Here is a 15,146-nt window from a genome sequence, read left to right on the forward strand (position 1 = left end):
GTTGGGTGGTAAAATGCCGGGTCCCGAATGACAGGACTGCCCCTAAATTAGTGAACTGGCTGGTTAATCAATTATCATCAATGCCCTGCAGACTTGTCTGGCTTACCAAGTCGGCCGAAGAGGGTTGATTTGGTTTCGGACAAGAAACCCCAGTTGTGCCATTGTTGAGGCACTTCGAGTTCCAAAAGTAATAACAGATCTACTTTCCGCCCAACACTCGCCACCCTGCCCTGTCCCCCAAGAAGATAGTCACAAGCTGGTCTTTACTTTAAAGGAAAGCACAGCGAGTTGGCACTAAATGGAAAACTAAGGAGGATTTCTCCGCTCTTTCTGTCTTCTTGACTTTAGTTGATCCTCGTGACATTGTTCACAGATTGGAGCACAGTCGGGATGTTGCGTTTCCATGGTGGAGGGAACTATATTGCTCTTTAGGACAGCCTGAGCTCAGCTGGAGCTGCTTGCTGAGGGAAGTTTACACTACGTGGCATCTGCAGTAAATCCCCAGATCGTGACCTTGGGGGAGGCTGGGTCAAAAAGCAGCAAGATATGATTGATTTTCTCTCTTTTTTTAATGTTTATGACACTTTAGAGTGTGACATGTGAAGTGTGATTGATGGGCATTAGACCACAAGCTTTCAGATTTAGGAATGAATAGATTTCTGTCTTTACGTTTATTTAATCGTCTATATGCTTCTTTATTGTTTTTAATGAAAGGAATGTGAATTATTCAAAAAAGTTCTGAATCTTTGTTTTCTTGCCCAATTTCATTATCTGACCGACCACATTATTTCTAAAGACAAAATGACACAATAGGCCTTTTCTTTTCAGTTTATAAGAAGATGATCAACTCAAATGTTGGGGACTCTTTCTACGTACGAATGCACTTTGACCATGAGGTAGAAGGGACACGCGACCTAAGCTTCGGGAGAGGAGAGGTTTTCCGAGTCGTCGATACCATGTATAAAGGGAAGCTGGGAGCATGGTATGCTGTGCGAATCGGCCGAGACTTCAAAGAGCAGGAGAAGGGCATCATCCCAAGCAAGAACAGGTCTGTGGTCTGACTTGGGACTCTAATGAAGATGGGCTAAAGGATGAGGAGCCAGTGTTTCACTTCAAGCTGGGTTAGGAATGTCAAGTCATTGCTTCAACAAATTTATGCTATGCGATGTATCAAATTAATAAACCTTGCTCCCTTATGCTCTTCAAGGTATCGACTCATTGTATCTGATCCTATCCACACTTTGGTTGAAATCAACAAATTCCAGCCCAGCCAGAAATCGTAACAAGGACTCATACCCAGTTAATGAGTTTTGAAATTTCTCTTTCCCACATTCATTTTCTTCTGGAATCTTTGCAGCAGCAGGGATCTATGGGACCATCTGCTCCCTTCTTTCGATTGCCATTTGCCATGTGTGGGCCAAGAGAGTGAGAGCATCACAGATGAGCCTGATCTTTCCTCCACTTGATGCTAATACATGAGCACCAGGGTCAGGGTCACTGATCAGAGGTAGGAACCTGGCCAATTCAGCTGTACCCACTCTGATGTCCCCCCCCCCGCCTTCACCCCTAATTATTTCTAGCCCAAAGGACACTGAAATTAATTGTGTCTACCATTTTCTTGGCTGAGGTAGGCTAATGGAAGAAACCATGGGTCCAGTCTGGGGGTCCTCTTGGGCTACAGGCCTTAGATATTTGCTGACTTAACCAGTTGAGTCAAGGGGAAGTGTAAATTTGGACTTTAAAACCAAATTGCATGGCGTTTAATTCAGTTTAAAATTGTGTAGAGTTTCCAAACTCATAAAGGAGTTTTTAAATTCATTTTTGGGATGTGGGTGTCATTGGCAAATGCAGCATTTCTTGCCCTGGGAAAGTGGCTTAGTGAAATAGTTGTTTGGTATACCTAAGTGGCTTGCTAATTAATTTAGGAGATCAGCTACGAATCAACTTGTTTAGTATGGAACTGGATTCACACATGGGCCAGAACAGGTGAGGGTGACAATTTCCTTGCCTCAGGTACATGGTGAATGTAGTCTTAAAGGTCTGGTGACCTCCAAGTAGATCAATAAATAAATGATTTATCAAGGTAAGTAACTATATACAGAGAGTGAGATAAAGGTTACCGAACTCCACGACTCCAAACTCCTAACAGGAAAACCCATGCTCAACCCCCCGGTTTGGGTCCTCCGGTCTGATTGGCTGAATGGGTCAAATGACCATCCGAGAGCGCACCCCCTTAAAGGGCATGGTACCCACAGTGAATCAGTTGGATTGTAATTAAATCCTGATAACATGGTCACTTTTTCTGATTGTTGTGTTTCAAAATTCAAGTTCAAATTCTCAAACTACCATCATGGATTTAAAATAAATAAATTTAGAGCACCCAATTTTTTTCCCCCCCAATTAAGGGGCAATTTAGTGTGGCCAATCTACCTAACTTGCACATCTTTGGGTTGTGGGGGTGAAACACACGCAGACATGGGGAGAATGTGCAAACTCCACACGGACAGTGACCCAGGGCCAGGATTCGAACCTGGGTCCTCAGCGCCACAGTGCCAGTGGTAAACATTGCGTCACATGCCGCCCCTCCATCATGGAATTCTAATTGACACCTCAATTATTAGGCCCCTGGATTACTCGCATACCCATTGCAGTACTCTGTCCTTGTGCAATGGAGTTGGGTGGTGGTAATTTTACTTAAAGGAAAGCTAACTGGTACAACAATCTAACATCGCCCTTTGTGCTCTGCATTTCCCCAATAGAGCTGAACAGCTTGCCAAAGCTGAACTGATGCAGAAACCCAGTTCATCGAGTGGAGCCCGCGCGGAGTTCTGGAAAATGCGCGGCCTCAGAGGTGCTAAGAAAAACCTGAGGAAGAGCAGAGAAAACCTATCAGCCTTGACCATTCAGAGCAAATTTCCCCCCTACGAACGGGTCATTTTGAGAGAAGGTACAAAAAATAGAGAATGTTATGTGATTTGGCCTGTGTCAAGAATAAACATGGAGTGGGTTCCGTCATTTAAATGATCAAGTTCAAGGGGAACCAGAAACCCCAGAGCCACGGGCATCTTTTTAAAAAGCTCATTCATGCGATGTGGGCTTCACTAGCTGAGCCAGCATTTATTGCCCATTTCCTAATTGCCCTTGAACTGAGTGGCATTTCAGAGTCAACCACATGTAGGCCAGACCAGGTGAGGATGTAAGATTTCCTTCCCTAAATGGTTCACATTAGTGAACTAGGTGAACTTTTACAAAAGTGCTTTCATTCAAATTCAAAATCCACCATGGTGGGAATTGAACCCTTCGAATGACCCTAAGTGTCTGGGTTACTAGCCCAGTGACAATACCACTTCACCACTGCTTCCCCATGCCTATGTAACAGCTATTACATCAGCTTCAAAGCCCCCATGACGATAGAGAACAAGTGTTTGTGTGAGAGAGACAAACAGGTTATTGTGAGAGCAGAAAAGGGAGAAATTCAATAGAAGAGCGAAACACTGAGAAACAGGGAGAGGGAGAGCAGTGAACAGACAGGGAGGAGAATAGAACAACATCAAATCCTTGTCAGTCGCAGATTTGAAAAGTTTAACCCTCCTATCCCATTCTGCTGCTACACTTGTAGTTTTGCACAGTTACAATTGGAATTTGGTGCTTGGGGCAGAAGTGTGGAACTTGTTAAATGCTGGTGTGAAGCTCACATCTGCTTATCTTAACTAGAATGTTGAATGGCAGTTGCATTTTCTGATTCATCAGTTGAGTTGCTCTTCAAGACATATTACATTAATTCAGCACTTTATCAGTGGCAATATTTACAACTGTCAGTCAGAAGAGTGCAGTTTCAAGTCCGTTTCTAGCAAATTTCACTCGTACTCTGTGTTGATACTGTACGGTACAGTGCCGATGGAGTGTTACACCATCAGAGACGATTTCTTTGAATGGTTCAAGAGACCCCCACCTGTGCTCAAGTCGATCCAAAATATCCTCTGTTTCAATTCAAAGAGGACTAAAGGAGTTGTCCAGGTGTCCTGGCCAACTCAACCAACCAGATTCTCATGTGATATCTCTTAATGCTGTTAGCGGGATCTTGCTGTGTATCAGTTGGTGGCCGTGCATTACATAAGTGCAATTTTAAAAGTATCCAATTGGCTTGTGAAGTGTTTTGGGGTGCCCTGAACTTGTGGAAAGCATCTTGCAAAATGCAAGTTCTTTGTTTCACCCACCTCTCATCCACCTGAGCCACTGGAGCAGGCAGCAAGGTCCTGAAGGACAGAGAGTTTAATACTAAGAAGGCCCTGGTTTCTTTCAGTCTTGGTAGAGGCAAAGTTGCCAGAGGTGAACTAAATGGGTATTACTTACATGTTTTTATTAATCTGAAATGGATTGATTTTTCTTTAATAATTTAATGTCTTCATTACAGCCAGCTATAAAAGGCCTGTTGTGATTCTTGGACCAATTTCAGATATTGCTACTCAGAGATTGGCCAGCGACCAGCCTGACCAGTTTGAGCTTGCCCGTGAGTATTCACCTTGCCGTGACTTTAGTTACCTGGAAATACAGGTACTTTTGGTCAGTGTTGGATTGGTTGGTTTTAGGTCTTGAGCTCAGTTGGACAGGGGCATTCTTGCATTTGTGCGTTTAGTTATTTCAGCTTCCACTATTCCAAGACACAAGAAATGAGAAGCAAGTTTGGAAATAAAATAAAGATCAGGGTTGCACCAAAATGCATTCCCTATCAGAGAGAGACCTGCTCTCTCTGAATTCATAGACAAACATGGAAAAAGGCAGGTAGGAAAAGATGAGCACGTCCGTTAACCCTGCCTCAAATTTCTCTGGCCTGGCAGAGAATGATTAAATGCTCCCTCTCACCTATAATGATCCAACCACCTGGAAGAGGAATTAAACCAGAGACAAAAAAAACTCCAGGGCCACAAAGAGAAAAACAATCTGGAAAATTCTTCTCTGATCCTCTCAGACTCACAATCAAAACAAATCCAGAGTTTCAGACTAGCCATGCTGATGGTAATTGGTAAATGGTGTACATTTTACATGATGTGATCTCTACTACAACAAAATACAGCTTTCTCCTGTATCCATGTATCCTTGTATCCTTATTCTATATGTCCACTGCTCTCTGGGAAGGGGAGAACCACCCAATATCTACCCTATTCTCAACCTTGCATAGTTTGAATACATGGGGAGGCGATTCTCCCAAATGGAGCCCAAGTGTTCACGCGTTTCACGACAGCGTGAAACGGGCACGGGGACGACCGAGGGGGGGCCAGCTCGTCACTAGAGCAGTCCGCGCCGCTCCAGCCTCCCTTCCCAGCCCCAAATGGGTGGAGTGCCAACCCGTGCATGTGTAGTTGGCCCGCGCCAACCTGTGCATGCGTGGGGGACTTCTTATGGGCGCTGGCCCCGACTCAACTTGGCATCAGTGTTCAGGGGCCGGCCGCGCAGGAAAGTAGGCCCGGGAGGGAGAGGCCGGGCCCCGATTGCGGGCCAGACCCCATCGGAGGCCCCCTCTGGGGACGGAGCCCCCCCCACCCAGCATAGGCCACCCCCCCGGCCTTTCGCGCAGAGTTCCTGCCAGCAGTGACCAGGGATGAACAGCGGCGGCGGGACTCTGTCGTATCCACGCAACCGCTCGGCCCATCTGGGCCGGAGAATCGGCGGCCCCGCCGATTCCAGCGGCCTGTGGCCGGCGCCGCGTCAAACGTGCCGGCACAAATGGTGCCGATTCTCTGTACCTCGGAGAATCGCGCGCCGGTGTCGGGGCATCGTGGCGCGGTTGCAGCGATTCTCCGACCCGGCGCAGGGTTCGGAGAACCAACTCCCATGATTTCTGCTCTTCCCTAGTCTGCCAAACTGAAATAATCATTGGTGCATACTCAGTGCAGCCCTTTTGTTATTTTATACACTTCTATCAGGTTGCCTCGAAGTCAATACTGATCTTTAACCCTATTAGAGCAATTTGGGATTTTTAAGATGAAGAATTATTCACGTGCCTCTCTTGGAACCTTCACTGAAATAGGACGGTGGTGTTAAGGACAGGATAAGATCAACCATGATTGAATGGCGGAGTAGACTCAATGGGCTAAATGGCCTAATTCTACTCCTATATCTTATGAACATATGAAACTGCCGTGTCATCCGCTATGTGAGGGAAACAAAATTGAAAACATGGCTCTAGATATGGTCTAACTAATGACCTGCACAAGGAGAGATTGGTGTCCTTTGACATGTATAGAATGTTTCTTTAAATGCACCCGACACAAAGAACAATACAGCACAGGAACAGACCGTTCGGCCCTCCAAGCCTATACCGGTCATAATACCCACCCTTGGCCAAAACCCTCAGCACTTCCTAGCGCCATTACCCTCTATACCAAGGGTGGGCAAACTTTTCTGTGCAAGGGCCACATTCAGAAATTCACAATTTTAAAGGGCCGCATAGTATATTAAGTAAAATAATTAATATTTAAAATAGCCAAAATAAAAGGTTTTTAAAGAAAAAAAAGCAATTAATTTTTATTAATTAATATTTTAAAGTAGAAACTTTACATGAAACACATTTATTTGAGAAACAAAGTAACTCAGTTTAGAGAAAAAAAGGCAATTAATTTTTATTAATTAATATTTTAAAGTAGAAACTTCACATGAAACACATGTTGTGCCGAGCAATGATCACCCTACTCAAGGCAACGTATCCACCCTATACCAGTGACCCAACAGCCCCCCCCCATTAACCTTAATTTTAAAAAAAAATGTAAAAAAAATAATTTATTTTTTTATTTTTTTTATTTTTTATGACTTGATCTTGGTGGGCCGCATAAAGACCTTTGGCGGGCCGCATGCGGCCCGCGGGCTGTAGTTTGCCCACCCCTGCTCTATACCCATCCTATCCATGTATTTGTCGAGATGCCGATTGAACGCCGTTAATGTATCTGATACGCTATCTGCTTTGGCAATGGTTTTTTTCTGCATTAGTCATGAACCTAGAGATATGTGTGAACTAATACTGAGGATATTGGAAACCTGAACTAAAAAGGGAAAATTATGGAAGGGCTCACTGGTTCTGGCAGCATCTGTGACGCAAGAAACAGGGTTAATGTTTCAGATTGATGACCTTTTTTCATCCTTTGAATAGATCCTTTTTCCCTTGACCAATTCCAATATTGCTCCCTGTTAATGGTAAGCATATTGTATGTTTGTCCACCCTACATGCATCACATTGCATTTGTCTAGATAAAATGCATTTGTCCCATTCCTCCACCCCATCTAAAGTGTTTTGCACACACCTATACACAAAGATATTTCTCAGTGTGAACATCTACAGTTTGTGCGTGGAGAATGTGCTTTAGTTTGCAAAAAAAAAGGTTCTAATGTTCTTTGAACTTTGTACCTAATGTTCTTTGTACCATGCCAAAGTTTAATGCATTTACTTCCAATCACCTTTAAACATACCTCATAAATAACAGTTGAATAAAAGAGAAACATCTTGCGTTTATATAATCCTTAGGAGGCCCCCAAAGTACTTCAGATTCAATGAATTCCATTTCAGATGCAGTCAGTGTTGTTATGTAGGAGGATGTGGCAGCCATTTTATACACAACAAGCTCTCACACCTGCATTGGAGATAAAAGAGCTGGTTATCCATTGGCATACATTGTTGCATTATAATCAACATGAATGTGCTGAGCTCTCACTAATCCTATAATGTGTGCATTCTAGAAACTGTACAGAGGAACACTGAAGAAGTGGGATCATCATCTATTATCAAACTTGAAACTGTACGGCTTATTGCTCAAAAGGTGAGGTGGACTCCGCCAATTGTGTTCATTATCATTTATTCAACTTTCTCCATGAGCAACCCAATCAGTAGCTCTTTAGGTTAATGCGCAACCGGAACAATATAGGCCAGTAAAGTCTCAGGTTTGGTTTCTGGTCTGAGCTGGTTGATCCCCATCTGTGCAGCAGTTGGAGATATTACAATTGGCCTCAATGCTTAGAAAGGGAGCAGAATCCACCACAGATGTTACTTCAGTATTCACAAATGTGAACATCAATGAGCATAAAGAGAAGATACTGCCTCTCATGGCGAACTCCATAACATGGAGGCTGTAGTAATCCACAGGAGGCAGGAGTTCCGTCACCACACCAATATTTATTTACAATAACGATATCACAGGAGCAGCTACAAACAGTGCTGCTAGCAGTCCAGTCAACTTAAGACTGGCTCACAAAGCCTACACAGGTGATTATATGGGCCCCCTCAATGAGCTATCATTGAGGGAGCTCATACTCCAATTGGCCAACCAATAAAGCCAATTGGAGTTCATTACACCCCCCCCCCCCCCCCCCCCCCCCCCCACCAAGGTACAAGGAATTCCTGCCAGCTGGCATTCCTCTGAGCTTCTTCCTGCTCCTCATGTCTGGGTCTGTCACCTCTGTGTCGTCTGCCGGGTCGTTCTCCGAAGTGGGCGGGATATACCTTATAGGTGCCCGTCTTTTCCTTGACGACCTCCTTGGAAGTTGTTCTTCCTCCTCCTTGGGGAGAGGTGTCGCGGCGGCCTCGTCGACCGTGTCCATCTTCGACTCTGACGACTGGGTCTGGAGAAGTTGCTCAGGTCTGGGGTGTGGGTATCCTTTCCATCTGGGCTATCCCAGCTTGAGGCGGTCCTGCTTCGCCTGCCTCCAGGTGTGGTTCCGCTGCCCTTATTTGGTCTAGGTGTTTCTTCAGCACCTTACCTCCAATCGAAACCTCATAGGATATGGGCCCTGTTTGGGACTCTACCGTGCCTTTGATCCACGTTCGTCCATTCCCATAATTCTTGACCCAAACCGGTGCCCCCACCTGGAAATATCTCTGCTGCCGACTATTATCATGCCCCCTCAGTTGGGCCTCCTGTTGTTTCTCCACTTTCCCCGTTAAATTTGGGAAAAGGAGACTCAGCCTCGTTCGCAGCCACCTTCCCATTAAGAGTTCAGCTGGCGGTATGCCCGTTGTGGAATGCGGTGTAGTCCTGTAATCAAACAGTCAGCGGGAGAGCTTTGTGTCTATTGACGCTGCCGGCTGCTTCTTGAGTTCTGCTTTAAGTGTCTGGACCGCTCTCTCTGCCCACCCGTTGGTCGCTGGATGGTAAGGGGCCGTTTTGATGAGACGGACTCAGTTTTCCTTCAGGAATTTTCCAAATTCCCCGCTTGTGAATGCCGTTCCGTTGTCTGACACCAATACGTCCGGAAGTTCATGTGTTGCAAACGAGGCCCTGAGCTTTTCAATTGTCGATGCTGTGCTTGCCGCGTTTACCCGGTGGACGTCCAACCATTTGGAGTGGGCGTCCACTATCACCAAAAACATTGAGCCCATGAAAGGACCGGCGTGGTCAATATGCAGGCGGGTCCACGGTCTGCCTGGCCATTCCCACGCGTGCAATGGCGCCGCTGGTGGCACTCTTTGCCCCTGTTGGCACTCCTGGCACCGACGTACTGCTATGTCTGTGTCCAAACCTGACCACCAAACGTAGCTTCGAGCTAGCATCTTCATTTTAGACACCCCTGGGTGTCCGTGATGAAACTCAGTTAAGATTGCCTGATGGCCCTGAGCTGGGCCTATTACCTGGGCTCCGCATAATAGGATACCATCTTCTACGGTTATTTGGTCCCTTCTGCTCCAGTATGGGTGCATCTGGGGCTCCACTGGTCTTTCCAGTTCCCCTGTTAGCAGTAAATGCTTCATCTTGGCTAAAACTGGGTCTTTTTGCGTCCACAACCAAATATGTTGTGCGTCTACTGGTAGGGTGTCCAAAAAATTTAGAGTGATTACTGTCTCCTCTACTTTTGGTATTTGCGGCAGAGTGTCCGGGAGGGGAAGTCTGCTCAAAGCATCTGCATTTGCTATTCGCGTTCCCGGTCTGTGCTCCAGAACGTATTTATACGCCGCCAGTAGCAACGGCCAGCGTTGGATTCTAGCTGATGCAATCGGGGGTATTGACTTGTCTTCTTTTAATAACCCTAATAACGGCTTATGGTCCGTCACTATGGTGAATTTCCGCCCGTACAGATACTGGTGAAATTTTTTTACTGCGAATATCACCGCCAGTCCTTCCTTCTCGATTTGGGCGTACTTCCTCTCAGCCATCGCCAAGGTCCTCGAAGCATAGGCTATTGGCCGTTCTTCCCCATTCCTTCCTCTATGGGCTAAGATGGCTCCTACCCCGTAGGGGGATGCATCACAAGCGACCACCAACTCCTTCCTTGGGTCATAATGCTCTAGGACATTTTCGGATGACAGCTGTTCCTTAATGTCCCTAAATGCTCGGTTTTGGCGGGCAGACCATTTCCATTCTTGCCCCTTTTTTAGTAGCTGGTGGAGGGGTTCTAGGGTGGACGCCCTATTGTCAATAAATTTTCCATAATAGGTTACCAACCCTAGAAATGATCGTAACTCCTGGACCGTGGTGGGAGCTGGGGCTTCTTTTATTGCCCTTACTCTGTCTTCTAATGGGTGTAAGCCTGACTTGTCTACTTTATATCCCAGGTACGTCACTTGTGGGGCCAGAAAAACACATTTTTCCCTTTTTAGCCGTACGCCTGCATTTGCAAAACGCCTGAGCATTTCCTCCAGGTTCCTTAAGTGTTCCCTGTTTGTCCTACCCGTGATTAAGACATCGTCCAAATAACTCGCCACCTGCGGTAGTCCCTGCAGAATATTTTCCATTGTACGCTGGAATATAGCGCAGGCTGATGACATTCCGAAAGGTAGCCTAGTATAACGAAAAAGGCCCTTCAGGGTGTTGATGGTAGCGAACTTCTGGGAGCCCTTGTCCAGTTTTAACTGCAGGTAGGCGTGGCTCATGTCTAGTTTCGTGAACAAAAGCCCACCTGCCAATTTGGCATATAGGTCGTCAATTTTCGGGATTGGGTATTTGTCCTGCAGTGCGTATTTGATTACCGTCTGTTCGAAATCTCCACAGAGACGTATCGAGCCGTCTGGCTTCAAAATTGGTACCACCGGTGCTGCCCATTCCGAGAACTGTACTGGTCTGATAATGCCGTCGCGCCGTAACCTTTCTATTTCGTCATCTACTTTCTTCCTTAACGCAAAAGGTACTGGCCTGGCCTTACAAAATTTCAGAAGGGCTTCTGGGTCCACGTGCAAAATTGCTTTGGCGCCTATGATTTCCCCCAAACCTTCCTAGAAGACCTCCGGGTATTTTTGGAGTACTCCACTCAACTGCCCGCTTCCACTCTGGAAAATTTTCATCCAATCTAATTTTAGGTCTTTCAGCCAGTTTCGTCCAATTAAGCTCGGTCCAGAGCCCTCTACTATCGTCAACGGTAATCTGAGCAATTGTTTCTCATATTCCACGGGTACATGAGTCGTGCCTAAAACTTCCAGGGGTTCCCCGTGTAGGTTTTAAGTTTTGTCGATGTTTTTGTTAGGGTTAGTGGCTGGAGCTCCATCTTTGATTTTTCTAAATGCTGCCACTCCCATTACTGATACGGCCGCCCCTGTGTCTATTTCCATTATTGTCGGCCGACCGATCACCCGTGGGGTAATCTTAATAGGTTCTGCTTTCTTTGTTGCAATATTATATAATTGTTCCCCTTCAGAGGAGGATGGGGCGTCTAGGTTGTGTACTTCCCTACGTCCCCACCTGCTATTCCTCTTTTGCCACCTCCTTCTAGGGTTTCTGTCGCTGTTACCCCACTCTGCCTGGTGCCAGAAACAGCCCTTCTCTGTTGGGGGAGCCTCAGCCGGTACTTCCCTCTGTCTCCAGTTAGTCCTAGCAGACTTGGGGGCAGTTCTGGGGTTTTCCTTTTTCCCTCTATTCCTCAGGCTTTTCCTGAGAGCGGCTATCTGGTAGCAGGACCCGTTGTGGTAGTCCCTCTCACAGGTATCTACCTCCATTGGCGTGCCCTGTAATTCCTGCACCCCACTTGCTGCCTTTTCTAGGGACAGTGCGAGCTGCAACGCCTGACTGCAGTCTAGCTCCGTTTCCGCCAACAGGCGTTTCTGTATTGTGAGGTCGTTTATACCACACACTAACCGGTCCCGAAGCATTTCATTTAGCGTCGGGCCGAACTCACATTTTTCCGCCAGCCTTCTCAGGCGGGTCAAGAAATTTGTGATTGACTCCCTGTCTTCCCGCTTCGCTGTGTAGAATCTGTACCTACGCAAAATGAGGGGTGGTTTTGGGTCGTAGTGCTCTTTCACCAATTCCGTTACTTCTTGGAAAGTTTTCGTGTCCACCGCTTTGAGATAAGTCAGACTACGTATAATGGCGAAAGCTGAGGGTCCGCACGCCAACAGCAGGATAAGCCGTATCCTTTCGTCCGTCAGTATATCATTTGCCCGGAAGAAGTAACACATTCTCTCCACATACTGGGACCAGTCCTCAATAGCCGGGTCGAATGCCTCTAACCTCCCAAAAAATGGCATTTTTAAAATGGCAAGGCTTACCCTCCGAGTGCGGCAGCAAATTCTTAGTTTACCTCGTCGCTACTGTAGTAATCCACGGGAAGCAGGAGTTCCGTCACCACACCAATATTTATTTACAATAATGATATTACAGGAGCAGCTACAAACAGTGCTGCTAGCAGTCCAATCAACTTAAGACTGGCTCACAAAGCCTACACAGGTGCTTATATGGGCCCCCTCAATGAGCTATCATTGAGGGAGCTCATACTGCAATTGGCCAACCAATAAAGCCAATTGGAGTTCATTACAGAGGCATAACCTTAACATTAGAGCTAAACTGTTCAGGCAAAGGATAATGGAAATCTGGAACTCTCTCCACAGAGGCTAAAGAGCTGGCTTTTAAAGCAGACCAAGGCAGGCCAGCAGCATGGTTTAATTCCCATACGAGCCTCCCCGAACAGGCGTCGGAATGTGGCGACTAGGGTCTTTTCACATTTCATTTCATTTCAACTATTGATCTGGGGCGGTTGGGGGGGGGGGGGGGGGGGGTGTAAACTGAAATTGAGGATTTTGTTAGAATCGCCAGGGGCCGGCGTCAATCCCGCCCCCACCGTGTCCCGAATTCTCCGCCCCCCCGAGATTCAGCTGGGGCGGGAGTCGTGCCGCGCCGGTCGGCGGGCCCCCGTGGCGATTCTCCGGCCCGCGATGGGCCGAAGTCCCGCCGCTGACGGGCCTCTCCCACCGGCGCGGTTTAAACCACCTACCTGACCCGCGGGATTGGCGGCGCGGGCTGGCTCCGGGGTCCGGGGGGGGGGGGGGAGCGATCTGTCCTCGGGGGCTGCCCCCATGGTAGCCCACCGATCGGCGGGCGGGCCTGTGCCATGCAGACACTCTTTTTCTTCTACCTTCGCCATAGTCTTCACCATGGCGGAGGTGGAAGAGATCCCCTCCCCTGCGCATGAGCCGGTATGACGTCAGCAGCCGCTGACGCTCCGGCGCATACGTGGACTTACGCCGGCCGGCGAAGTACTTTCAGCCCCGGCTGGTGTGGCGCCAGAGGCCGTTCACGCCAGCCGGCGGAGTGGGAACAATGTGAGGGCTTGGCCCCTAAATGTGCGGATAATTCCGCACCTTTGGGGCGGCCCGACGCCGGAGTGGTTCATGCCACTCCGACACGCCAGGACCACCTGGTAGGGGAGAATCCCGGCCAAGGTATAGATCAGCCATGAATCTAATTATTTATGGAACCGACACAGGGGATACAGTCTTGGCTGTGATACTACCCTGTGGTTGAATCGTTTTCTAATGCTCATTATTTAAGCTCACACTTGGAGTCATTTTGTAAGATACAGATGGGTAACAAATGTGTGTGGAGGTGCAACCTAGTAAGAATCAGCACCTGCGGGTGGTGGGGGGGGGGGGGGGGGGGGGATAATAATTATTGATAGAGGCCAATCTAACAAAGAGCTGAAGATTTCTGTTAACTGACCCAATTTAATTTCAACTTAATTTACAGAACAAACATGGACTGCTTGATATCACACCTTCAGCCATAGAGCGGTTAAATTATGTCAAGTGGTACCCCATTGTGGTCTTCTTCAATCCGGAGAACAAACAGGAAGTCAAAGCCATGCGGCAGCACCTCTACCCTCAGTCAAGGAAAAGCTCCAAGAGTCTCTACAACCAGGCTGTAAAGCTGAGGAAATACTGGTCTCATCTCTTCACTGGTAAACACTTTTTAAAAAATTTAGAGTCTGCTGTGATGGGCTCATGCTTTAGTCTCTGGCCATCCATGCAGACACGCAATAAATGTTTGGCTGGCACAGGCATTGCAGAGGTGGAATACAATGGATATGGTTTCAGAGGGATTCAGGGTGAGACGCTATGAGCTCCAGTCTGTTAACTTTGTAACATCCTGTTTAAGGATCTGGTCCAGAGTGCAGAAAGGTTGGTGGCATAACTGACATCATCAGCATAGCTGAACATATGGGAGGGTCATATTTAAACATGTTGAACAGGGTTGTTCATTGGCCTCTCTTCTCCATCCAACCCTCCCTTGCCCAAGGTGGACTGTGAATCGTCTGTTGCAAAGGGATGTTTTAACAGTTTCCCCAACCCAGGTTGGAAGCATTCTAGACAGCTTTAAGAGCAGGACAGTGCACCACACTGTATCATAGGCAGCTATGAGATCCTGTAGCATTATGCCTGTCTTCAGGTTCCTCTGGAGGCCATTTACGACGTAAGTGGTGAGTGCCGGGACTTGATCATATTTGCTGCATCCCTTACAGAAACGGCGTGATTCAACAGTAAGGATAAATAAATGGTATCTACATTTCTTGATCTGCAGCCCCTTCCAATCAGGAGCCATGGAAACTCTAGAGACGATGTTGGAGGGATCAGGTATGAGGAATAAATTGATTAACTGGGGTCCTGCAGTCTCAAAGTCAGCTCTCAAAGAGGATTTTATGGAGGTGTAAAAAGACCCTTAACTAGAGCCTGCGCGGGAGTTGATAAATTCAGGTCTGGGAGGAGCGGGTTTTGAACCGATGTCAAGAAGGGTGATCTACAGCTGGATGAGGTTGGCAAGGTGTGGTAGTATGACTAGAGGTACTATGGTACCTGGGAGTGTGAGCTGCTATTGGTGGAGAAGGCTCGCTGCTCATTGGCCCAAGTGTTGCGTTCTCATCGGTCAGGACGAAGGTAGCTCCGCCCAAGGAGGCGGAGTATA

General features: G+C 47.2%; 1 protein-coding gene across 2 annotated transcripts in view; it reads left to right on the forward strand.

The window, feature by feature from the left end:
* The window catches only part of LOC119952957 (tight junction protein ZO-3-like), a 116,733-nt gene that overhangs the window by 89,167 nt on the left and 12,420 nt on the right, over nt 1-15,146 (forward strand). For both annotated transcript variants that reach the window (XM_038776601.1, XM_038776600.1), the window contains exons 13-17: nt 829-1,048; nt 2,760-2,947; nt 4,415-4,510; nt 7,729-7,808; nt 13,935-14,145. In XM_038776601.1, the coding sequence (XP_038632529.1) occupies nt 829-1,048; nt 2,760-2,947; nt 4,415-4,510; nt 7,729-7,808; nt 13,935-14,145 (795 nt within the window). The remainder of the gene's footprint in view (nt 1-828; nt 1,049-2,759; nt 2,948-4,414; nt 4,511-7,728; nt 7,809-13,934; nt 14,146-15,146) is intronic.

This window comes from Scyliorhinus canicula, chromosome 18 (genome assembly GCF_902713615.1).
Source record: "Scyliorhinus canicula chromosome 18, sScyCan1.1, whole genome shotgun sequence".
Classification (NCBI taxonomy): Eukaryota; Metazoa; Chordata; class Chondrichthyes; order Carcharhiniformes; family Scyliorhinidae; genus Scyliorhinus; species Scyliorhinus canicula.